This window comes from Lissotriton vulgaris, chromosome 12 (genome assembly GCF_964263255.1).
Source record: "Lissotriton vulgaris chromosome 12, aLisVul1.2, whole genome shotgun sequence".
Lineage (NCBI taxonomy): Eukaryota > Metazoa > Chordata > Amphibia > Caudata > Salamandridae > Lissotriton > Lissotriton vulgaris.
This window is the reverse complement of record NC_141700.1, coordinates 128076057-128102861: the sequence shown is the minus strand read 5'-3', so window position 1 is coordinate 128102861 and position 26805 is coordinate 128076057. Positions and strand designations below refer to the sequence as shown.

The window sequence follows — 26805 nt, the reverse complement described above, 5'->3', positions numbered from 1 at the left end:
CGGCACCCTTTCCGTTGTCGACCTTCTTCGGTTCGGCGACTTTCAGCACAGCCGGCTTTTTAGGGTTGACGTCTTTCTTTGTGTCGGCGCCCTTTGGCTTGGTGTCTTCTTTGGCTCTACGGCCTCTTTGGGGTCGGCGCCCTTCGGCTCGACGGTTTTCTTTGGGTCGACGCCTTTAGGCTGAACGGCCTTCTTCGGGTCGACCGTTTTATTTGGGTTGACGCCTTTAGGCTGTACGGTCTTCTTCGGGTCGACAACCTTCTTGGGCTCTGGAACCTTCTTTGGGATCATGGTACTTGGCCCCGGGGTCTCTGAAGGCTTAGGTTTCGGAGCCAAGCCGGACGGCGGGGCTGGCGAATGTTTTTTTGGATCTTGGCTAAGGGCTTTTGGCGATGCCTCGACCGGAGCCTTAGGTAACGGGGTAATTGGTGTAGGGGGCAGTGTACTCACGATTTGCCCCGGTGGGATCTTGTCGTCAGAGTCCGAGTAGTTCTCGACGGTGACGATCTTTAGGTCCGAATCTGGAGTTTCTGGAAGATGTTGTCCGGTTCCGGTGCCTGTCGCTGCATCTCTTGCCTAGCGGCCCGTCGAATCCGTATGGTTTTCTTCGACCGGAATTGGGCACAGGCTGGGCAGGTTTCTTCCTTATAGTCTGGAGAAAGGCACTACTGAGTGCTTGTCAGTATGCGGGAACTTTTGAGTGGCATTGTGGGCACCTTTTGAACTGGCTCCTTTCCATCGACAGCAGGCCCACGTGGCGTCGAAAAGGCCCAATGGCCCGCGTCGACGACCGGTTCGAGATAGAAAGCCTGATCGAGTCAAGAAGTACAGAGCGAGAACAATACCGTCGAAGTCGAAGGCCTTTTGGCCTTTATAAAAGTTTTGTTTCGATTCCGAAGTTGGAATATAGGAATAACATCCGAACCCAATGGCGGAAAAACAATCTGAGGATGGAGAGGATGCCCGTGCGCACTGTAGTCCAGGGGAGGAGTCACCTATCTTGTGATACTTCGAAGACTCTTCCAGGACAACAAGGTGCAATCATCCGGACCCAACTTTAGGCGGTGATCTATGCACAGATATGAATTCAGCAGCCCACATGCCTCGAACCCTTGGTACTTATAAGTATTTATGGTTTTAGAATGTATGCAATTATGTTTTTATATACATATATTGTTGGTTTTTATTGCTAATGTATTTACCGTGGGGCTCCCACTTCGACGACGGGGAATATTCAAGCATGTGAATCTATGAAAGACACCCCAATACTGGAGAAATCACTGCTCCACTCATGCTGTTGGTTAGTGGGTGATGGCACTTTTATCCCAAACATGGGTTCCTAGTTTGGGAGGATGTTTGAGGGGGATTACCTCTTGGCCCTTCTTTTGTGTGTATAGAAGAAAAATGTAAGCCAAGAGGCTAAGGGATGGTAGGCCTTTATATGGGTACTTTTTCTTGTCCTGACAACAAAAGCGGACCTCCTTCCACGTGAAAGCTTTAGAGGAACCTGTAGAACAACACTTAACTTGTTTCAGAATGTTCAAACTGTCCGACGTGCCTCTGGTTACTAAGTTGTCTGGCACTTGAGTATAGAATTTGTTCTCCCTCCTGTCAGCATTTTTATCTCTCGGGTTCTCCAAGATGAGATTACTCTGGTACAAAACCAAAATGTGTATTGTATGACATAACCACAGATCCCTTTATAATAAGCGTACTTTTTAGAGATTCATAGGGGAAGATGGATGCTAATGATGTTTGGCTGATATGAAAGAGCCTCTTGGTCTTATCAGAGTACAGCTCTTCTGTGGCAATTTTACCACTCCTCCTGGAGTGGAGCCTTTTAGTCAAACTTGGCCTAGTCTGATCTCCCAATTCATTCGTTGGCAGAATATCTACTCATTTTTATACAGTTCATGGTGTGTAGGCATACATCATAACTGGTTAGTTTAAGCTAAGGATTTACCCGAGAGGTATAGCAGCTGAAAAAACAGAACAGAAACAGGTCTGGGTCACCGCTAATAACGGGGCCTAATTCTCAAAACTATATGTACTAGATTTCAAGAGTAAATGGCTGAATCTAAAAGGTCATGGTGTTCATAAATTATATTTTACATTTGTAAATCATTTTAAGACATTACCCACAAACTTGCATATAATTCCGCTCAAGTAAATCCCTTATAAGGGGTGGGGAAATTTTGTCTTTTGAGACCAGATACACCTTGGAAGTTTGTGATCTCTTTTTCTCTGTCTCATAGTCTGTCACAAACTACCCAGTAATCCTTTCTCCTCTAGACATAGTTGAAGATTTTTTCAGGCCAACGGCTAGAGTCAATTCCTAACTATGGTGGGAAGGAGAATGGGACAACCTTAAACTTTGTAGAGCAAAAAAAAATTGTTTCCCCAAAGGATAATTTTTTCCCCCGGTGTTGGTGGTGGTGGAGGAGGATCTGCATGCTACTGTCCCCAATGTGAAATTGAACTGTGTAGTATTCACTATTGTGGTAAAACACCAACGTTGCCGCAGGGCCAGCACGGCCACCTTGTGATGGGGCTCAATATCTCCAGGCGCTTGTGCACCAGGCGGTGGACGTCACTTATCTTTCTGAACCCCGGATTGCCAGGAGGGTGCACGCCCACAGCAACAACCACTGGTGGGCCGGCGGAGTACCAGGGGTGCTGCGGTCACGTTCTATAACGCCTATATTTGACATGGCGCCACCTGGTCTCCCTGCCGATACCACTTGAAATGGAGTACAACTCTATGCAAGCTCCTTTGTCTTTTTCAACGTTTGCCTTTTTTTGGTCTTGTCACACTGTCAGTGATGCGACCTCACAATCTGTGCACATGCACATGTTCGCCAAGAGGCGCCTGACGCATGAATTTTTACTCTCCTTCTTCCCTCCCTCTTTTTCATCCCATATAGGTACCTTCTCAGGCTTGGGCAGACCTACTTACTGAGATTACAGACCACTGTAGGGATACTTACCCTACGGTCCACCCCAAGCTACACCTCACACCGATGCGGGTTACAACTCTGGAACCTTTCCCTTCTCTATCGTGCTCATTCACCACTCTTAGCTAGGTCCTGAAGAAACGCTGCTGATCAGTCGGACAATTAAAGCGTGAAACATGTCGACCTTGTGTTAAGTTACACTGGCACATTAGGCCTCATTGTAATTCACCAACTTTCGGGTTGTTTAACCTACCAGGGGCACCACACTATTAAAGAGCCCACCAGTGGAAACCCCTAGGTAATTTTATCTACTTTTGCACGCATCTCACCATTATTCTCACTGGATTCACCCCACACATCCTTACTTACCTAACAGCTTTTCTCTTAAAAGATCTCCGTCAAAGAGACCCTTTGGGGGCCCATCGGGCATTGCAGCGCCGGCCCGACGAGGAGCATAAAGCCAGATGATGAAGCATGACATCCTTCGGGGTGTGTGAAGGCAACTAAGAGGCAAGACTTGGTCCTCCACTTCGGGATTGGATCCTTGATACTGGGGATGAACCTTTGCCTCTCTCTTTTTCACCCTCTCCCTCTAGATCTTTCCAACTCTACACTTTTCCTCTTCTTTCAGACGGGGTGACACTTTGCACCCTCTACATGGAACAGTATCCCTTATGATTTAGCTATCATTAGTGGAGCAAGGACACTGGACCGAAACTAGCTCCCGGTCCCCCCCTTCTCTCTTTTTTTGACTCAAAACACCAACCTGAACAAAAGCCAAATGACGTTCCCAGAGGAAAATGCCAGTGGTATCCTTTACCAGAAGTAATGCTGGAAAATTTTGTGACTACAATTTTTTTTTAAATCTGCATTCCTGTGTGCGTGTGCTTCTAGGGGTACAGACGTGTAATTGTTTGTAAGCTGGATCTATACCGTGGTACTACGGAGACCGCAAGGTCGGATTTCTTTATATAGGAGCCACTGATGTTGAAGACCACAGAAGATGTCCGAACTATGACAATGTTGCGAACAGGCTACTATGTATTGACTGGGAATAACTGTGACGATATCACCACTTCCCCAATTAACGTCTGGGCATTCCCTTCCCACTTAGGGCGCAAAATGCAAAAGGAGCAGATGGACGGAATGCTGAATCAAACATTCACCCGCAGTCACAGATCTGGGTTAAATCCACGATTCTTTTGCTCACCACGTCACCTCGGTCAGAACCCAGCATATGCAAATCAGTCTTGGCCCTGTTCCTGCCAAGTCAGGTCCTCCCTGAACCGGAAACAAGCATCCCATGACTCCGTGGGGGACAGGGTCAAGACTGATTTGCAAATGGCTGGGTTTAAACTGGAATGGCATGGAGAGTAAAAAAACAGTGGATTTAGGCCAATATCTATGTACGGGGGTGAATGTTTGACATTGGTCAACATTCTGTCCATCAATTGTTCTTTTTGCATTGGTCACCTAGATTGGAACGGGTATGCCCAGACTTGGGTCCCGTGCTCACCATGCCACTGGCGTCAAGCTAGCCTGGTTGATGAGGGGTGAAACCCTGAAACAAGCCCCAGGATGCTTGCTTCTAGTCCATGTAGGATCTGGCCTGGCAGTTCGAGCTGGGCTGTCCCCATGGGGGGCAGGGTCAAGACAGATTTGCATATGGCTGGAATGGCATGGGGAGGAAAAAACGATGGATTTAGGCCCAGGTCTCTGTACTGGTGTACGTGTTTGACATTCTCCAACATTATGCCCATCAATTGTTCTTTTTGCCTTGTTATAGGGCACATTAAGAATGGTCTGTTGCACCTCTGTTTAAACCCAGAGATACGCAGCCATGCGTGTCTTCTGAGGAGAATACTGGTGTTAACTACTCTGGCTGCAGTGTCAACAGCCTCTAATGTACATCTGAGAGGAGTTTTCCTTCCTGCACGCATTACTGCCCTTTTTTCATATGATTCAGAAAAGGGGGTGGTGGGGAAAGGGGGGTGGTGATGAACAGAGTGTCTGAATTAAGCAGACCACTCTTACCCAGTCCAAAGATCAGGGCTTGATCCATCACCATTTTTTAGCTCACTGCACCATCCCAGCTCATAACTTGGCTATATGCAAATTAGTCTGACCCTGGCCCAGTGCATCATGGGAACAGGGCAGACCAAACTACCAAGCCAATTCTTATACTGGGAAGTAAACAAGTTACCGGGGACCTGTTTCTGGCATTTCAGCCGTCTTCGGCCCGGCTTGCTTGAATCCTGATGGTGCAATGAGCTAGGGACTCACATCTGAGTATACCCTTCCATGCTTATGGTGGACAAAAATGATTCAGAAAAGGGGGTGGTGATGAACAGAGTGTCTGAATTAAGCAGACCACTCTTACCCAGTCCAAAGATCAGGGCTTGATCCATCACTGTTTTTTTAGCTTACTGCACCATCCCAGCTCAGAACTTGGCTATATGCAAATTAGTCTGACCCTGGCCCAGTGCATCATGGGAACAGGGCAGACCAAACTACCAAGCCAATTCTTATACTGGGAAGGAAACAAGCTACCGGGGACCGGTTTCTGGCATTTCAGCCGTCTTCGGCCCGGCTTGCTTGAATCCTGATGGTGCATTGAGCTAGGGACTCACATCTGAGTATACCCTTCCACGCTTATGGTGGACAAAAAGGATTCAGAAAAGGAGGTGGTGATGAACAGAGTGTCTGAATTAAGCAGACCACTCTTACCCAGTCCAAAGATCAGGGCTTGATCCATCACTGTTTTTTAGCTTACTGCACCATCCAGGCTCAGAACTTGGCTATATGCAAATTAGTCTGACCCTGGCCCAGTGCATCATGGGAACAGGGCAGACCAAACTACCAAGCCAATTCTTATACTGGGAAGGAAACAAGCTACCAGGGACCGGTTTCTGGCATTTCAGCCGTCTTCGGCCCGGCTTGCTTGAATCCTGATGGTGCAATGAGCTAGGGACTCACATCTGAGTACACCCTTCCACGCTTATGGTGGACAAAAATGATTCAGAAAAGGGGGTGGTGATGAACAGAGTGTCTCCTGGGAGAAATTGGAGTAAGTCCTCCATTTCGTCCCAGTGGGCACTGTCATACCTAGCCAAAAGACCTTGTGTATTGGATATGCGCCCATGATTGGCTAATTGTGTAGCCACTCTTGCCTGAGGCATCTATTAATTAGGACTCTTTGTCTGGAGGTGGTGTATCACCTGACGTTTGTAAATGTGCACTTTTACAGGCATTGGAAACAGCCAAAGAATCTAATGGAAGCTGGCCCTAAATAAAAATTGGGTCAGATGGTGTGGTTTATATTTTTTTTCAACCCCGATTGTTATAATATATGCACGTATCGGGTCTTTAAAATGTCTTCTGCATGCCTAATCATACCCTTTAACAGAGGAAACAAATGTGTTGTTTATGTGTGGTCCCCAAAGTTTCAAATACAAAAATTTTGTCTAAAGATTCTTTATGTAAAGTGACTCCATGGTATGCGGATGCCCTGGCAATTAACTACTGATATGAAGGGTTGTAATCAGGAGGGGAAGGTTTTGCAAGGTATAGATCTGGATCTGTGTCTATATGGAGGATCTTTATTATAATCAGCTTATGGCCGGTTGGTGGTTGGCCATAAGTGTCATCCCCGGGCCCTGCATCAGGATCTGTACGAGGAGAGCGCTGTGCTGTAAGGACTACAGGGTCTTAAGTTAGTATCAAATGGACTGGTGAAGATGTTGGAGGGGTATAAGGGATGGGGTGAAGATGGCTAGTAGCGATATTCTTTTTCTTTTTTAGAGGGATTTTATATCATGTGAGCTAGGAAGAGGGTTTTTCCTCTAAGTTGGTTTTGTTGTAATATGTCCATTGTCTGGATAAATATACATTTTGTTTTTGATTTGGATCCAGCTTTTCTTGCATGATTTCCAGAATTTTTTCCGGAGGCTTCTTATATATTTAGGTGCCAGCACTTTTGGTACAGAGCCGGATTTGTTCTTTTTGTCCATTGGAACCGATGTTTTAGGTGCCAAAGGTCAGGTATGTCGATTTGATGTAGATTTGAGCCCAAGCAGGAATGCTTGACCTGTGCTTACAGTGCCGAAACGGAGGGCTGGGCGTTGGAAGCAGAGTCTTGGTGCCTACCACGGCCGGATGGCAGTGGTGGCCTGGAAGCCTTATGCTTAGTGAAAGTGGGTTTTGTGGCCTTCCGATTTTCGACACGCGAAGGATCGGAAACACACTCAAAACAATACTGACGAAGGTACAGTAGATTGCGCACAGAAGGGATACCGAAGAATGATCTCAAACAGGAGACCTGCAAACCACGTCTGAATCACGATGGCGGAAAGAAAATAATCTAAAGATGAGTCACTACCCATGCGCACTATTACCAAAAGGAGGAGTCACCTTAACTCGTGACTGGAAAAGACTTCTTCAAAGAAAAACAACCTGCACACATCCAGACCCAAGACTAGATGGTAGGAGTGTGCAAAGCATGTGTATCTACAGCAAACGTGCCTCGAACAGGGTGATATCAGTGGCACCCACAGGGTATACTGAAAGAATGGGCTCCTATACACTGAGGCTAGAGACCCCAAACCTGGTACAACCAGGAGGGTGGTAGTGCCTCCGAGTTTTAGATAGTTTCTCCTTACTTTGGCCCATGATATGCCCTTAGCTGGGCACATTGAACAATCTACTGTAAGTTTTATCCTGCCCAATCACTTCTAATGACCAGGGATGTCACAGAAGGTGAAGAAGTTTTGTCAGTGCATGTGGGATGAGTGTGGAGTGACCTACAGATTCACCACACCCTATCACCCACAAACCAATGACCTGGAGGAGAGATTCAACCAGACATTGAATGCATGACTGGTGGGCTCCCTGAAAAACTCAGAAGGAGATGGAATGTCCTACTTCAATGCCTGCTTTTTGCCTATAGTGATTTTGCCAAAGAATGGAGAGGGGTTTTCACACCTTTGAGCTTCTGTTTGGGCACCCTGTTAGAGGTTCCCAGAGTCTGGTAAGAGAAGGTTTGGAGAAACCTCTCAAAGAACCAAAACAAGACATAGTGTACAATATTTTTGGCCTTTGTTCGAGGATGGCTGAGTACATGGAGAAAGCAAGCCAAAACCTGAAGTCCAGCCAAGATCCTAAAAAGCAGTGGTATGACCAAAAGGCTGCTCTGATAGAATTGAAACCAGAGAAGAAGGTATTGGTATTGCAGCCTGTGGCCCCTCCAAGACAAGTGGAGTGTGAACTATCCTGCCTGTGATAGAAAAGAGGAGGTCGCCTATCTGGTGGACCATGGCAGTTGCAAATACCCCAAAAGGGCGATACATGTCAATCCCCTGAAGCCCTATTATGACAGAGCTAACATGACCATGCTCATGGTCACAGATGAGGGACAGGAAAATGAGAGTTAACCTCTCCCCAATCTCCCCTCTAGCAATCCCCAAGATGGGTCTGTTGATGGAGAGGTCTTCTCAGATACCCTCACTGATCCAACAGAAAGCTGACTAGAGGCTAGTCCTAAGTCAGTATGCTGAGCTGTTCTCTCTGACCCCTGGTCAGACTATCTAGTGTACCCATGATGTGGACATTGGTGACAGCCTACCTGTCAAAAACAAAATGTACAGGGAGTCTGATAATGTCAGAGAGAACATCCAAGCTGAAGTCAGCAAGATGCTGGAATTCGGTGTCATTGAACCCGCAGAGAGCCCCCGGGCCAGCCCAGCTGTCTTAGTCTCCAAACTTCACTACAAGGGTGAAAAGAAAGAAATTAGGTATTATGTGAACTATATTAGGTATTATGTGAACAGTTTTGTCAATGCCATGACAAAACTGATGCACACCCAATCCCAAGAGCAGATGAACTAATTGACCAGTTAGGGGCAGCCAAATAGTTCAGAACCTCTTCTGAGTACTGGCAGATATGTCTGACACCTGGAGCAAAAAGGAATCCGCATTCTCTACCCCAAATGGTGCATTTCCAGTTTACTGTGATCCCCTTTGGACTAAAGAATACCTCTGTCACCTTCCAACGGTTGGTGAACAAAGTCCTTGCTGGTTTGGAATCCTTTAGTGCAGCTTATCTTGATATTGCTGTCTACAGCTCCACCTGGCAGGATCACCTGATCCACCTTGGCAAGGTCCTAGAGGCTTTGAGAAGTACAGGTCTCACTATCAAGGCAAGCAAGTGCCATATAGGGCAGGGAAAGGTTGTGTACCTGGGTCACCTAGTAGGTGAAGGCCAAGTTCAGCCACTCCAACCCAAGATCCAGACAATTCTGGACTGGGTATCTCCAACAATCCAGACTCAGGTCAGGGAATTTCTTGACTTGACTATGTACTATAGGAGGTTTCTGAAGGACTATGGGTCCATAGTGGCTCCCCTCATAGAAATTTCCTATGAAAGGATACCAAAGAAAGTAAACTGGACAGTGAGCTGTCAAAAGGCTTTTGACACTATGAGGGCTGCAATGTGCTCTGCCTCAGTCCTAAAAGCTAAAGACTGTAGCAAGCAGTTAATTGTGCAGACAGATGTCTCTGGGCATGGGATAGGCGCAGCTCTATCCCAAACAAAAGTTGAGGGACACAACCAACCTGTTGCTTTTATAAGCAGAAGACTACTCCCTAGAGAACAGCATTGGGTTGCCATAGATAGGGAAGCCTTTGCTGTCGTCTGGGCCCTGAAGAAGTTGAGGCCATATCGGTTTGGGACTCACTTTCTAGTTTAGACAGAGAACCTGAGAACCTCTCAGGTGGTTACAGCAGATGAAAGGTGAAAATTCCAAACTGCTAAGCTGGTCAGTAAACATACAGGGAATTAACTTAACAGTGGAACACAGACATGGGACAGCACATGCCAATGCAGATGGCCTTTCCAGGTTCTTCCACTTAGAAGATGAAGACTCTACAAGGGAAGGTTAGTTTCATCCTTTTTCGTTTAAGGGGGGTGGGGGGTGTTCATATGAGTGCCTCTATTTTGCATATTTAGTCCCCACTTTTTGCCTGATTTTAATGTGGTTTTAATTGTAGTGCAAAGGGTCCTTGCCATCCAGGTCTCCTATGCCAGTGTGTCTTCCCTAAAACAAACACCCAATTGGTACTTCTACCCCTTCAAGTCCCTAGTAAATGGTACCCCGGGTACCTAGGGCCTCGGGGGCTGAGGAGGGGCCCCCTTGCTGGGACCATGCCACTGCTCTTGCAACTTGAATGCCCCTGTGAGGGAGAAAATGACAAAGTCCCCACCTTGTAAACTATTTGCAGTGCAAGAGGTATTCCTTTTACAACCCTGGTTTATACATGGTGGCCAGTGTCCCAAATAGCGAAGTGCTACCTTTAACAACCCCGGTTATTCGCCAGTGATTAGTGTCACTAGTACCCAAGTGCTTTGCCAAACCATTTGATCTTTCCTTATAGACTCTTCTTTGAGAATAAAGGTTTTACCTCCTTCGAGCACTAGTTTATTCACCAGTGATCGCTCTTTCATGTGTGATACAGCTGCCCTTTGGTATTATCTTGTCGATCTTGACTTGGTATTGTCATGCCATTAAATTTTGTTTTCTAGTTATTGTTTCAAGGATACATTAATATTTTTGTTTTGGCACACGGTTTCCACGAATAGTTTCTAATTTGGCTCTGCGTTTTGGTACCATGCACCCAGAGGACTACTCTGAGGTGCCCCCTGAAAATCTGCCAACCCTGATGTGGTATCTGACCGGCTGTAGGCAGCCAGCCACCACCAGACATATTTCTGGTCCCTTGGGTAGAGAGCCCCTGCTCTCTGGGACCAGTACCAATGCACAACCTGGGCAGAGGTTTCTCACCTTCTCCCCCAGGATGGGCCAGTGCTCAAAGAGGGGCGCTTAAAAGGCCTGCTGCCTTTGTAATGCGACCCCCAGCGTCTGCTGCTAGCAGCAGATGGCAGCCCCCCAGTTTACACCCCCACTTTGGGCGGAAAACGTAAGAATAGGAGGTGTGCCCACCTCTGCCAATTCCACCCCTAAGGTGAGGGAGGCGAGGTGAAACATCTTTCAATCCCAGCCATCTTGAAGATAGGGAGACCCCTCCAATCAGGCCTAGGTCTATGCCCCCATCCCACAGGACAGTGACATAATGAAGGGTGTAGTCACCCCAAGTAAGGTGCCCATTGGCCCTACCTATTACTTCCCTAAAACACCCCTAAATCGGGTATTTAGGTGGCTCCCCCAAACCTGGGAACTAGATCTGTAACGACTTACGAAGAAAGAAGACCCTGAAGAGAAGACAGTAGACGACAACTGCCTTGGCCCCAGTTATACTGGTAAGTCTCCACCTTCGACGAACCTGTGACCTGTCTTGTAGCCAGCGACCTCTGAAACCTATGGGAGGACTGCTGCCTTCAACAAAGACTCCAATCTCCAGTGGACAGCGGACCTTTCCAGAAGAAAATAACAGCAAAGACTATGGGTTCAGGTGGATCAGCAAACTGTGCCCACTCTGTACCCGATGCCCACCGCCCGAATCTGAGTGGTCCAACTGTCCGGTGAAGTCTCCCCAGCGACCTGGACTGTGAATCCAGGGTTGGCCGACTTCCCCCGCGACGGCACATGCAGAGTGAATCTGAAGGCCTCCCCCAAGCAAGAAGATTTCCGATGTCTAAATGCAGCCCTGCAACTACAGCCCCTAAGCTTTGGTGAGTCCGACAAACGGTGCTCTTGTGACCCCCCCAAACACCTCAACTTGTGTATGGTATCGCTGGTGTTCTGTCTGGACGGTCCAATTAAGCTCCTGCAGCCTGTTTCCAAAAAGAAGAAACTCCACAGGTCTGCATTAGACGCCCAACGCTGTATTTGCACCCCGCACCCGGCCACCCCTGTGCCTCTGGCGGTGTACGTTTGGTGCTACTTTTGTGCCTCTATGCTGGTCCTAACACCCAAAGCTTAGCACTTGCAACCGTTCCACTTGCTCACAAGCAGCGTGGCTCCAAGGAAGCCAGTCTCGATTGAAACGCATTGGGCTGAACGCAAGAGTTTGACCTCTGTACCCGGCCGCCCCTGTGCCGCTGGTATGCAGTGTTGGTACTTACCCACTTCCTTGCCCACTGCTGACTTTTGGTCCCGAACACAGAACTGTAAGCTGTGTACTTAGCTGGTTAACCGCAAAACTGTTTTCCCCATAGGAAACTCTGCTGATAACATTTTAATAACATTTTAATATTTTAAGTGTTTTTATAAAGTGCAAAGTATTTTTACGAAGATCTTGGTCTTAAAATAAAGTACAAAGTTTAATTTTCTAAAATTGGTTGTGGATCTCCTTCTTGAGTCGTGTGTCCATTATTCTCATTGATCACTGTGGTGCAAAAAATGTCTTCCACTCCTCTGTGTTAGGCCAATGGCTGCTTGCCCACACTAACACGAATAGAGTACTGTGGGTTTTACATTGAGCCCTGGATTCTGTGCATGGTATTACCACATAGTAGAAATATCGTATAAAGAGCCAGCTTCCTACAGTCACTGTTCAATACTATTCACTATAAGTAAGTTGATATGCTAGGTCACTTCCTTAATGAGCGTTATACTTTGTTATACCAAGCTGCTGGTCTCCTGGAAAACTAAAGGTGCCAGCTGTCTGGTCTATTTGAAGACTCCTCTCCAACTCAATTTTAACAAACAGAAATAATTTTATATTCATAGCAGAAGTTCATCAAAGTAGCGATCTGCTGCTAAATAAAAGAGTAAGAAATGTCCTTCTTTGCAAGGACTCCACACAAAACAATCCACTCTGAAATATGTGTTTTGGAGCAGCTAAGTGAGGCTATACTTTGTGTCTCTGTCACTTAGATTGAGTCTTTAACCAAATAAATGGCAATCACGTTGCTATGATGCTTTTGCTATACATGTGCTTCAATGCACAGTCCTTTGTTCAATTTAGTTTGTTATAAGCAAATAAACACAAGTGCAAGAAACCATTACCATACCAAGGATGGCAATCAGTAGGCAAACTGCGAGACTGGTGTAAAAACCCAAGCAGCTGGGTAGTTTCAAGAGCATGAGGGGTGATAATTTATCTGGGGATTTATTCCCGCTTACTTGTCAGAGATAACATCTTCAAATTGAGTAGATTTTTACATTTAAGCAATACAAAAATTAACAACATGCCAGTATAAGTGTTTTAGGATAATGTTCTGTAAAGTAAACAAGATAATATTACTTCCTTTTAACCTTCCAATGTTCAAGGCACCATGCAGTTTGAAATTAATGTACCTGACAGCAGACATCTTCCAGAGAATAAAACGTTGAATTATGGAGAAAATAGTAGGGCCTAATAATAGAATGTGTGACTATTTTCCTGTGGTGTAAAATTTATAAGAGCTTTAGCAGATCTATGGGAGCACTAAAACATAAGTCATGCTGCAACAACTTGGGGGGGGGGGTCTATGAGTGTCTATTGCCATAACTTCACTCTCCCTATACCACTTCTGTGCCTATTCAGGGCTACCAGATTGGAAGAAGGGTAGTAAACAAAAGCTCTGAGAGCACATCCAAATGTCTTACCTGAAGCATTGTAGGCAGCGCTGAGCCCAAGGCGGTTGTCGATGTCCAGGTTTGTCATGGTGCTAGTGAGGTTGGAAGTGCTGCTCCCCCCGCTGAGACTAGAAAAGGCAGACTCATCGGGGTCTAGCGGGATAGGCAGTGGTGAAGGGAAGTGCAAATTGGTCAAGTCTGGAAGTGAGCCACCAGTGTTAAGAAGCGAGGGCATCACAGACATGCTGGAAGGCTGGTCCATGGACGGATAAATACTGTGGGGGGTAGAATATCAGTTTAATACTGCAGTCTCACATCTCTTCTCAAATTATAATGCCTTCATCTCTTTAAGCAACGATAGACACACACAAAGACTCAGTGAGACAGACTCTTTATGTATTTGTCCCCTTATTAATGTGCTGGACAGACATTAACAAATACACATCTAACCTCAAAGATAAAGAAGAAATTCTATACAAATTAGACATTTATTCAAGGACGGGTTTCAACAGGGACCTAAATTAGAATTGTGGGAGGTTTGTTGCTATTTCAAGAAGAGCAATCACTACCTACAATAGCCAACTGCACACTGGGACATAAAGAGAATGGATGCAGCCTGTAAGTGACCTTAAGTGGAACTCTGCAATGCACCAACCAGGAGTGAGCTGTTAAACACCTCTAGGGTTTTTAGTCAACATGAATTTGCTTTCTAGCACTTAAAGAACTGCCTTTACAATTAAAGTATAACATAGCTGAATGAAAGTCATGCAAGTTAAAACCTAGGGCTAAAAGAACACTGCCTGCCATAATAAGGACAGTCTATGAGTTCTACATTCTTCCTTAGTAAAGAACAAACTGTAAGAAAGCAGACGTACATAATGTTCATGCCTGTAGGGTGCCATGAATGCAAGTGAGATAAGGGATGAGGCTGTAATGGATTATTGTAGCAAGAGATAATATTTGACAAGGGAAATTAAATGAATGTCCGGAGAAGGAGGAGAGCATTTTTGGCAGAAAAGTTCTGTTATAGACTTACATGTACTGAAAACAATATGAAGCTTTTTACAGACAAGTTGTCTTAATTCGTAGAGCGCAACATTTTATGGATACAGATACCTTACAAGAGGCAGGTTAAGTATGCCCTGGTTATGAATCTAGAATGGGTACCAAGCGCTGCAAAGAGTGTTCCAGATGAGAAATGGCCTTTGCATGATCTGTGGTGATTCAAGTAAGAAATGAATGGGGCGAGGGGGGAGAGAGCATCAGCAGGGTTACCAGATAAGAACATAGAAGGGATGGATGAAGGAAAATGCATGAGCAGCTTGATACAAGCTTGCAAACCGAGAGCCACTATTCACATGCACCAATGGGCCTCCACGATTGGCACCTTTGTCTCAAAACACTTACTTGATGCCAGGAACTTCACAGGACCTGGGCCTTGCTGACCCTGCCGGCAACTAAAAAACAAAAGAATAAGTGTATTATAAATTAATCTTTCTGTGCCTAGCAAATTACTAAAAGGATGTCAACTTCCTGAAATCAAACTGCAAAATAATGTCTTGCTGACGTAGCTGCAGGAGATTTTGAGACTCAGTGGCAACTGCTGATGTAAACACTAGAAATCGAAGCCGGTAGAAGTAGTGGAGTATGTAAAAAGTGGCAGTCCTACCCCATCTTTCCACGCACATCAATACGCTCTATATCATCCATAACTACTCTCTTGTAAATCTTCCTGTATGGCACAACTGTTTATGTCAGTAATATTAATCCTTTTGTCACATGGCCTTGTAGGCGCTTCTTTGCACATAAGAAATGATTAACTCTGCCAGAACCCTACAGTAGCAATACTTTTTATCAGTAACTACTACCCTCTATCACAGATTTCGGAGAGAATAATTTCTCATTAGCAATCGCCACACTATCTGACTGACTTTTGGCACTAGTGCTCAAAACAGAATTGATAATCACTAATATGATACATTTCAGTCATTACTGTCAAAGGAGTAATCACAATCTACTTTAACAACTTTCTGTAGAGTATATACCACCAATATGTCACTTTTGCTTGGAGATTCTGCTGTTTATTTTAAAGGGATGTAGTAAGCCTGTGTTGCCTTATAAGTGTCAACCAGGCGCACCAATGTCTGTTCCTAGTTAGTTTTTTCCACGCCCAAGACATGAAGATGTGGTTAACAATATTAAAAATCCATGAAGACCCTAACGTTAGAGTCCTACTTAATGGAACTAAACCATTTCTTAGATGGAGATGTAGATGGGATCGGGATGGATCGACAGGCATGGTATACACCAGAATGATCGCTACTGTACGTAAGTAAATTGCCCATCTGACAGATACTTCTGCCCCCAGATTGATCACCTCTTGAACTCATACCACAGAACTGCCACCATTATGGAGCGTATGAGGAACTGTAAACCAAGAAGGCCTGGAGAACAGATCTGGCAAAGTTGCCATCTTTATGGACTACCGAATCGAGGCAGTAATCCCTGGTGATGGGTTGAGCCAAGTTCATATTGCAACACGCAAAAATGTCCAGAATTTGAACACTGATGGACAAAACTGAAGAAGTGGACTTCGCTTTGGTGGAATGGGCCCCGCTGGAGCTAGCTTCTTAGTGAGAGGATTGCAGCTCTAAATTCACAACACAAACCACCTGGAAAGTGTCCACTTCTGAATGGTCCTCTCCATTTTGGCACCCGCATATCGAATGAACAATTGATCGTAAATCTGGTATTTCTGGCTCCTATCCACTTAAGGCTGGAAAAACTGTGGGATGAGGAGGTGGACAAAAGTAAAGTAGGGTGACAGAATGACCCAAATGGAACTATAATCAATTATCAAGGAGAGAGAGAGGACTGGGTAGCCAATCCTTATCCCCAAAGTATTTATATGTAATCAAGAGAGGACTGGTATAACAATGTTTAGTATAGGACTCAGAGCTGTATGTTGAAGGGAACAGAATATGTTGCTTTATGTAGCCCTCACCCACCAACTTAGTTGATGGCATGCTTCATCATCGGGCCCACCCAGGAACACAGAGTGTGTCCTGGGTGTGCTTCAAAGCCTATGTTACAGCGGAGCTGGTATGTTACTGAGCGTGCAGTGGTAGTCGAGTGATACATGAACAGGTTAAAAACTATCCAGTGGTCCCAGTACCCACAAGGGCTGTCTTTAATATCCGGGCATCTGGAAGCATTAAAATCAAGGCAGAGGATGTAGGTGGAGTGGTGATTATTAACTCCTGCATCCAGTGGTAGGTCTACATATTTCAGCCAGGTCTTTTCTTAAACTGGCTTTCCTCAGGACCAAAATACTGTGAGGGTGAACACTATACTAATAGTGGGTGTGTGGTCTAAAATGTGTTGCACACGCTAAGGTGCCATATGTGCCACTCAAACAATTAAGGGCCAGGTGCACACAGCCCTTTTTCAGTTACAAATACCCCATTCCGCAGAATCAGGCTACTTGCAACTGCAAATAAGGGTTTTGGGTATGACCAAACCACAAATTGTGATTCAGTCACCTAATCCAATTTGGGTTTCCGATCAAAGTCTGAATCAGGTGTTTGGAAGGGGCGTGTTTACCACGTCCCTTCCACATAGTGATTCGCAGTGTTGTGTATTAATGTTTTGTGACTGAATTCCAGTTGCAAAACTTGAATCTTTTACAGACTACTGAAACTAAGTAGTTTGCAAACTATTAGTCTTTTGCACATGGGAAGAGGGCCCCCTTTGAGAATGTCAAAAAAATATTTAAAAGTAAGCAGTGATCCTTTGCCCCACTGCCTACCCATAAAATTTTTTATTTAAAAATGCAATTTTCCTTTTTTTACGCATTCAGATTTCATTGAAAGAAAACGGGTTGTATTAAAAAAAAATGCGTTATTTAAAAGCAATCACAGATATTTTGGTCTGCTGAGTTCAGCAAGCCACAATTCCTAAGATGGCTGAGATTCATAATGGGTGGCAATTTGTGACATTTATTACTTTTCATGAGGTAGGTCGAAGTTCAACTCATTACAGATGGGGTAACCGAATAGTTTCTGTACATGTTGCTGTGCAACTTGTGACCTCTTTTACCAAATCTATTGTTCGTACATTAGACCAGAAGTTCCACTAAGAATGTTGAAGAAGGAAAAATGTACGTCAATCCTTCAAGTAAGGTCATATTTACATTTTACATTTATTAGTGATTTAAACAATGGAGTGTGATCAAGTAAACAAAAAGGCTCTGAAATGGGTGACAAATAACCTTTATCTATGCTCACATCAAGACCTTGACAGGTTTAAGAGAACGCCTGAAACATGCACCTTAAAATAATCTATACCCTTCCTGTTGCACCAAGAAGCAACACAGAACCAACATCCAGAACGTGCAGATTTTGTGGGACAGTGTGCTGACAAAGTGACGTCCACCACCTTCAGTGGTAAGTTGACTGTACTCAAGTTGCCATGCTCCATCTCTGGGCATAAAGGTGAAGGCTCTGGAGGTTCAGTGCAAGACCAGCCTCTCCAAATGCGAGAGGAGGTCTTCCCTAATTGGAAGAGGACGGGGGAAGGCACAAAGATGCATTAGACCCAAGTACCATACTTTCAGAGCTCTGCAAATCATCTATGAAGCATCTTCCCCAGAACCCTAGGAATTAATGAGATAGGTGGAAACACATACAGGGTGTAGCTTGGTCACTAAGACTGGAGGGGGGAGGGGGCATGAGAGAGGCTTTAGGGGCAGTGGAAATGGAGAATAATACGGATGGGTAGGGGTACTAGGAGATTAAAAACACAATATGCGGTCAAATAACCAACACTTTTGAAGACTTTTAAAACAGTGAGAGGAAGAGTGTGTATGCGTTTTGTCTGTATGTATGTAAACGTTCTTTGTGAAATCTGAGACTCTTCTCATACCCAGCTGAAAGCACCTATGCCCAACTAATTACCAGAAAATAAATGTATTGGGAGAGTGGGTGTAACACCCCAAACACCCCCTGAAGTTATGCCACTGAAAGCATAGTGGGGTGGAATGAGCCTTGTCAGATAGAAGGTGTGCTCCCAAGGCTTGCTGTTGTGGAAACGTAATAAAGCAAAACAGTTGGTGTAGGAACGTGCCACTCTATGACTTGATACCCCAACGTTTTGCCCTGTATTTGATGCAGTTTTGACTTAAGTGCACTGGGTTCCTGCTAACTAGGTCCACAGGGCAAGTTTTTTTACCTAAAATAAGGTAACTGCAATTGTTTTCCGATTGGCAAGAACTATAGCGCCCCTGTAAGTCCCTAGTAAATTGCACCCCTGGTACCTGGCATGGGTACTAAAGAGGGTCCATACGGGCTGCAGCATTGCTTGTGCCAACCTCAAGGACCCACCACAAAACTCATGCAGACTGCCATTGCAGGCTGCATGAAATGGTGTGCATGAAATGGTGCAGAAAAAAGTGAAAACACAACATGGCATACACCCTGTGTGCCACACCCTTAGACAGTGAATACAATATATGTAAGTCACCCCTTCAGCAGTCCTAAGGCAGGGCACATTATATTACATGTGAGGACCCATCTGCATTAGTAGATATCACCCAGTGCTGTCTAGTACAATTGCTAGAAAGTACAAGTGAGCAAGTAAGCCATCTTAAGTATGTACTGGGCACTGGTCGTTACGACTTCCCCAGCTATGATGGCTTCACTGAAACCTATGGTGTTTGTATCAAACACCTGGACCTAATAAATCCATACTGATGCAAGTAATGGATTTATTAAAACATACACCCAGAGGGCCCCTTAGAGGTGCCTCCTGAGGAACCTACCAGCCTCTTAGTGTGCTGGCTGATCGGTATTGTTCAGCCTGTCACCACAGACATATTTTTGACCCCTTCCATGTAACATCCTGTGCTCTCTGAGGCCAGAAAACATGCCTGCTCCGGAGGAAGGTGTTCACACTTTCTCCAACAGGATGGCTAGCGAGTCTGCATACCAAGGCCAGGGACTTCAAAGTCCATGCGGCATTTGATATGAGACCCCGACTTCCCCCAGACCTTGGAGATGCCACTCGCTGCCCTTTGGCACCAGGACAGGTGGGAAATTAGCTATGATAGGAGGCGAGATGCACTACCAGGCCAGTTGCACCCCTAAGGAAGACTGTCTGATATGCCCCACAAAAGAAGGGTTCCATCATTTTGATAGAAATAGGAATTCTGGGACAGGGGTATGCCCACTCCCCACAGGAAATGGTCATATACCACTATCTAAATCCAAATAAATGACTAACATATCTACCACTCAGATCAGATCAGAAATACTTTATTCGGTTTTCATAATTTAGAAGAACCATAAAAGTACATATAAAAAGGAACGGTTGGTTATACAATAAACAAATTATTAAAAAGGAAGAGCACTTTCAGTATACATTGACATACTGTACATTTGAAATAGATGTCAGTCTCTTCATTATTAAAATTTTACTTATAACATATATAGTGCAAGTAAAATCAATTTAAGAAATTCATATTCATAATGAGTTCCTGCTACTCTCTAAGCTGGTCCTACGTCTCAGTGTAGATTTCAAAAATCTAACTACCTGATTCGATGTAACCTCTTCCTCCAAAAATCGCAATCGGAGAAATGCTGGACGGCATCTACGTAAATTCATTAACTTTAATATAGGAATTAGCTATCTTTTCCTTTGGGCCGAATAAAATTTACAGAACAAGACAACATGGATAGTTGTTTGTGCGGATGTTTCATCACAAGGGCATGGGGGTGTTGTTCTTGACCAGTCGTTTGTACGGGGGAAGGTGACAAAGTGGTGGAAAATTTTCATCCTGAACCTGGTTAAAAGTAACCTTTCATAAGGGGTTAGATCAGGGGTCTTCAAACTGTGGGGCGCGACCCCCAGGGGGGCCATGGAGCGATGCAAAGGGGGTCGCGCCTTCACAGTGTCACTTCTGCCCTGGCCTCCAGGGCTTTAGCCCCCCTCCTCCCCCATCCTGTGTCTCAGCCTGGGCTGCTGCAGTGCAGCTCGCGCTCCTGGGGCCTCGGCTGGGCAGTGTCTGGAGTCTTATATCCGGCCCGAGTTTTTCACAGGTCTTTAAAGACCTTTAGCATATTTACATGCCTTTGTTAACTGATTACCAAAGCTTAGTTTTTTTTATGGTTCCAGTACCCCCTGGGCCCCCACTCTGCCTATTCCTTACATTTGTATTTTGCACTTACTGCTGTAGTGTGAGAATGCATTTAATGAAAAGAAATATAAAGTTGGGTTGCCAAAAGAAACATGCCTGCTGTGTGTTGTTTAAAGATCCTGCAGAGACCTGCTCTTGACACTAAATTGAGTTATAAATAAAAAAGTATGTATTAATTAGTTATGTGACTTTTCTGTCTTTATTCTCTTTAATTATTAGTCATGGATCATTGAGGCATCCCTGGAACACAATTAAAAGAGCTTTCTATTTATATTTGCTGTTCTAAGTATTCACAGATAAGTGCAAAAAATACATCTGTAGGTGACTGCTTATTTCTGGGCCATCAAAATAATGAGCTGGTAACCCTAATCATTAGACTGGAAGTTTGTTGCAGGATCAGCACATTATTTATTTCCTCCACCCTCGAACCCTGATTAATGCCTTTATAGCAATAGTTTAACTTATATCTGAAACCCTACGCTTCAAGTTTCTGGGAATGCACCCTGCTTTCAGACTACTCACTTCTCATTCTCGCCTCCACTTTCACGTTCACCCTGCACTCCCAACGATCACAATGCACTCACACTGATCACAATGCACTCACACTGATCACAATGCACTCACACTGATCACCATGCACTCACACTGATCACCATGCACTCACACCATGCACTCATACCATTCACCAGCTCACCCTGCACTCACAGTGATCATAATGTACTCATAGTGATCACAATGCACTCACACTGATCATCATGCACTCACACTGATCACCATGCACTCACACTGATCACCATGCACTCACACTGATCACCATGCACTCACACTGATCACCATGCACTCACAACATTCACCCGCTCACCCTGCTCTCACAGTGATCACTCTGCACTAAAAATTCGCTTGCATTGCTCACTCTGGACCTCACCCTGCAGTCACACGAGCACACTTCTCACCCTGCACTTATGTGACACTCCACTCACCTGTCCCCCCCCTTACTGCTCAATCTGTAGCTCACTCAAACAAGCCCATCACTAACCATGCACTAATTCGTCCCACTGTGCACTTACAGCCGAACCCAAATTCATACGGTCACCTCACTCACCCTGCAGTCTAATCTCACACTGTTGCATTGCTCACCGTGCAGTCACATGGGCACTCTTGTCACCCACACAGTGCAGAAGGTTAAAGTGCCTGGTACAAAGAAGATGTACCATGCACATCACAGAACTGAGTGTGAGTAAACTATTAGTAGTGGTATAAAAAAATGAAATGTTTGTCAGACAGGTGCTATAGAGAGATGAGGTGTATTGTTGGTGAGTGGTAGTGAGGGAATTCATGGAGCAGGTGGAAAGACTGTTTCACCGTGTGCGACCAGTGCTTGGACAAGCCCTGGCTGGGAGTGTTACCCCCTCCCCCCCGAAGTTCGGGTCTAGTGGATCCCCTGCTTCTGCCTAATATTTACATTTGTAGTGAGCTACTGTTACCAAAAGGTGTCCTGGGGCTAATAATCATCTGCGTGCAATGTGAGAGAGGGATCCGGGGTTGGGAGAGGAGAGAAGAGAGGGATGGAAGGAAGGGGGTGAGAGGAAAGGGGCATGGGTAAACTGCTTAACTCTGCACAAGACCGCCACGGTTTGAATGCACCCTTGCTGCTCCCGGCCATGGCCAGGTGAGCTTCTAATGTGGCAGCGCGTATCCCTGTGGATTGGGAGGCCCTTCACAGAGGTTGACTAGACATCTTTCTGATGTTAATTGCTGTATTTTGGTTATAAACTGGTACTGATGGGGTGAAATCTTTCCTCAGTATTACTGTGTTTAAAAAAATTCTAAATAATAAAGCAATGCTACCCCAAAATACGCAGCATCACAGAACATTATTTACATTTTCTACTCACACAGTTTAGTCAAGCCTGTCGCATAATTTGGTCCTCACCTTCCTCATAACCTAGAGATTTAGAAATTTTTGTCAGGAGGGGGTCCTTACGTTTCAAAATGTTGACAAGGGGGTCTCGGCATCCAAAAGTTTGAAGACCTCTGGGTTAGATTGAAAGTCAAGTAAGGCTGGATATGCAATGATGTTTGGACCATTATTGAGTGTTGAGCACTCTGTTTTGTAACCTCACTGCTAAAACGTAGCGGTTCTAGGTGGGTCAGACAGGTTAACTTGAAAGATTTCCTAGACACTCCTGCAATCTGTATGGGGTTGTGAAAATAATCTGCCAATCCCAAATCATAAAAGAAGTTTCTGACATAAGCAATCCATCCTATCTTGGGGGCTTTTTCAAGTGAGAGACAATCCAAGATGAGATTTTGGGAAAAAGATGTTTCTGTGGATGACCATATGCGGTGCCACAACAAGAGGGGCTGGATTGCTATCAGGTCTGTCAGGAATGGGAGGACTAACTCCGTATGACAAGAGTAGGTTGAGGAGCCCTGAGGTAAAGCAAGGCGATATCTCAAAAAATAATTTTTTACTTTTTGTATCGGATCCGCCTTCACATAGCCCCATATCCCTGCCCCGTAAATTACAGTGGCTATGCATTTTGTCTTGTAGATATATAATAGCTCAGTTGGGGGCCACTTGCCCAGCCTACGTGAAAAACTAATTAGAGCCGCGGTTGCGCTGGTAAACAGCGGCTTCCTTGCATCAATGGCCTGTTTCCACGTCTGCTTGTTGTCAATAACAATACCCAAATATGGATACATATTCGCAGATTCCAGCTTAATGCTGTCTAGAAATATTGCTTTGGGCCGTTGTGGAATGCTACCTAAAGTCATCAGAAACTTTTTTTAATATTGATTTTTAAGTCCAAATTGGCCATGAATGTGTTGTGTCTACCTAGGGCGTGCTGAAGCTCCAGGGGGGTACGTGCTAAAATGACTGCGTCGTCCGCGTAAAGCAAAGCGGGAATGAGGCGCTTCTTGATTTGTGGTAGGTCCTGGCACCCTTACAACATGGCTTGCTTGAGGCCGTTGGTATAAAGAGTAAAAAGAAAGGGTGCCAGGACACATCCCTGCCGTACTCCCCCCGCACGTCGAACGGCGCGGTCAGCTGTCCGCCCGCACCATTCCTAACTCGGGCACTTGCCCCTGAGTAAAGTTCACTTATAAAATTCACTATGGCAGGTTCTACCCCCATTTTCTGCAGGACCGCCCATAACTTACTATGACTAACGCAGTCGAACGCTGCTGAGAGATCAACGTATACTAGGAGCAAGGACCTGCCCTTTGCAGACACATACTTCCCCGCTAAAAGTGTTAGGTTTAAAACCTGTTCGGTGGTACCTAAACCCTCACGAAAACCAAATTGAAGGTCTGATAGAACCGAGTTTTCTTCCGCCCATAATTGAAGTCTCTCTAAGATAATGTGGCCGCCACCTTGCCTAGCGAGTCCAACAATGATATTGGGCGATAACATAAGAGGGATTGCCTGTCTTCCTTTTTAAAAATTGGGACTAGTATACTAGCAGACCATGTGTTAAGCAATCCAACCATACAGGATGATTCCAATACACGTGTTAAAATAGGGGCCCAGAGTTCTAGATTGAATTTGTATAGGTCTACAGGGACTCCATCTAGGCCCGGTGCTTTACTGCTCCTACTTGCTGATAGTGCTGACTCTACTTTCTCTAAAGTAATATCAAGATGTATCGGGAAGAGGGTGAGGTTGATATTGGTGGCACTACCACCCATCTCAGATACTAGAGGAAGTTTTTCCTCATGGGGTAAATCAAAAATAGGAGCAAAATGATTAATCCAAGATTGTTCATCAATTGCTACATGCACTTTGGGGTTGCTATTGGTATTCGCTAAAAAAGGTGACTTCACTATGGACCAAAAGGTAATATTGTCCTTTGTGGCACAACTTTTACGAAGTTCTCCCCACAGCTCATCTTTAAGTTCCTTTTTCCTTTGTTTTAATACATAGTTGTATTCTTTTCTAAGGTTTGTGATTTCACTTTTTTCCCTATCAGGTCGTTGAAGAGCCAATTTTAGTTTGGAATGGGCATTGGTACACCGTGTATTAAACCACCTGTTTGATTTGCTTTCTTCGGCCTTGCGTTGACCAACAAGGCTTCTTTTGCCGATTGGGTGATGAACTTGAAATTTTCCAGGACCACCTGGTGGTCAGTAGTGTTGTCTAGGCATTTTTCGATGGCTCCAAGAGAATTTGTCACTATCTTGGTTGTAACTTGTAGTGGGTCTATTTTTCCCCATTTAAGTGTATAGCCGTTTAGTCTATTTACAGAGAGATTTGCCTGGCCCAAAAATCCAATGAATTCCTTCTATCTACAGTTGGTGGCAAAGATAGAATTACACTGTTAGGAAAATGATCGCTTAATGCGATATCGTGCGTTAAAAATTTTGATCATCTGGGGGAGGAAGCTGTGGTAACCAGTATATAGTCAATGGTGCTAAAGGATCCTCTCCCATTACAGTGTTTGTTAGGGGAATTGGAGGATGTACAAGTTCGTTTGCTGGGCCCATTTCAAGATCAATCATTTTCTCGTTTAAGGAGTTTCCCATCAAAGTGTGATTGAAGTGAGTAAGTAAATTATCATTTTCATCCTCAATGCCACACAGTCCATCAGCACTGTGTCCACATATATGTTGATTAAAGTCCCCTCCCCATATTATAACCAAATCCTTCCTTGATTTTCTTTTTAGCTCTACAAGGCTGTTATGGATCTCAGTTAGTACATTTGTACCCTCACTCTGGCTGAGGTTATTGTGAAAATTAACAAGGGCTATAGGGTTAGTTTTGTCTACACTTAAAATAGTGATTTGATAATTAGGCGCTACCTTTACTGTGTCAGTTTTCAGTGACCTGATGATGTTAGAGACAAAGATGACCAGTTCACCCTTTGCTCTTCCAGAAATCGACAGCAGAGCCATAGAGTAGAAACTTTGTAGCCCTCTATATGGATCGGGGTGGTCACCCATGTCTCCTGGAGACATATGATGTTAAATTTATTAATACAATTTATCCAGAATTCGTTGCTGGTTTTAGATTTCAAGCCTGCGACGTTCCAAAAAAGCAGGCTTAATTCAGCCCTGTCACTATGGTCCATATTAAAAAGCCCTAGTGGGGTCGTACTGTTGTTAGTTATGGGGCCCTGTCTGACATTAGGTTCTACCATACTCTCATGGAGTTGCTCTATTTCTCGTCCCAATGGGGGGGGGGGTCATTTGAGTTCCTAATAGGAAGTCAATCTTGCTCTTCCAGTCCCGATAAGGGGCCAAATCGATTTGTTATGGGAAACATCTGGTAGGGGTTGTGTTTCTTGTGGGGCTCAAGGTGGTGGATGTATGGCATACAGTTTGGAGGGGGTAAAAGAAGCCCAATGGAAGTATGTTAATTTCACCCCTGACAATGTGATTTCTGCCCAGCTCAGAAAAAAATTCTGTTGACTAGCATTGGTGATCCAAAATTTAGAACTATGCAATCACCAGGACAGGATCTTGGACCAGGGCCCACCCACTGGACCCTTCTTACCATTTTAAAGTCTCTAAATAAGGAATCATCTAGACCTGTTTTTGATCCTATCCAGTGTAAAGCCTTGTTTCTGAGCATTTCCCATCCCTCTAATTCTAAAGGGGGTTTTCGTGGAACATTTGCCAGCACCATTACGTAAGGTGTCGCCGCTGTTGGAAGATCCAAAGTTTCATCCGGTCCTAATTTTGTCGCTATCCGAGAGTCAGAGTGTAATAAAGGGGACGGGTGTGCCTGAGAGGATAAGGCAAAGTTGGTGGGATAGTATCTGTAATGACCTCAACAGAATTGTTGACCTTTACACCGTCTATCGTTGGGGGAGCTTTGGGTAACTGAGTTTTTGCTCTTATGTTGGAGCTCTGCTGTTTTGCTTGGTGTGTGTTCTTTGTTCCTTCTTGAGTTGGAATTGAATTATTTTGGAGGGAGTGAATGTTTTTGTTAAGCGGCCCTGGATACGAGGATAATGTATGTTCAATTTGAGTCAGTCTGTTTTCCATTTGGTCCAGCCTTTCCACCACTGTGATAAGGGACTTAATGTCATTGTTGGCACTTACACGGGCCTTATTATTTACCCATTGGACTTGTGTAGATGTTTTACCTGTATCTCATTTCCTCTTTCCTTGATTAGTGTATTTCTTTCTTGGAGTTACT

At 44.8% G+C, this 26805-nt stretch overlaps 1 protein-coding gene across 3 annotated transcripts in view; it reads right to left on the bottom strand.

The window, feature by feature from the left end:
* CRTC2 (CREB regulated transcription coactivator 2) overlaps positions 1 to 26805 on the bottom strand; it is a 215045-nt gene that overhangs the window by 76248 nt on the left and 111992 nt on the right. For all 3 annotated transcript variants that reach the window (XM_086947542.1, XM_086947544.1, XM_086947543.1), the window contains 2 exons: positions 14876 to 14925; positions 13499 to 13743 (listed from right to left, as the gene is read on the bottom strand). In XM_086947542.1, the coding sequence (XP_086803668.1) occupies positions 13499 to 13743; positions 14876 to 14925 (295 nt within the window). The remainder of the gene's footprint in view (positions 1 to 13498; positions 13744 to 14875; positions 14926 to 26805) is intronic.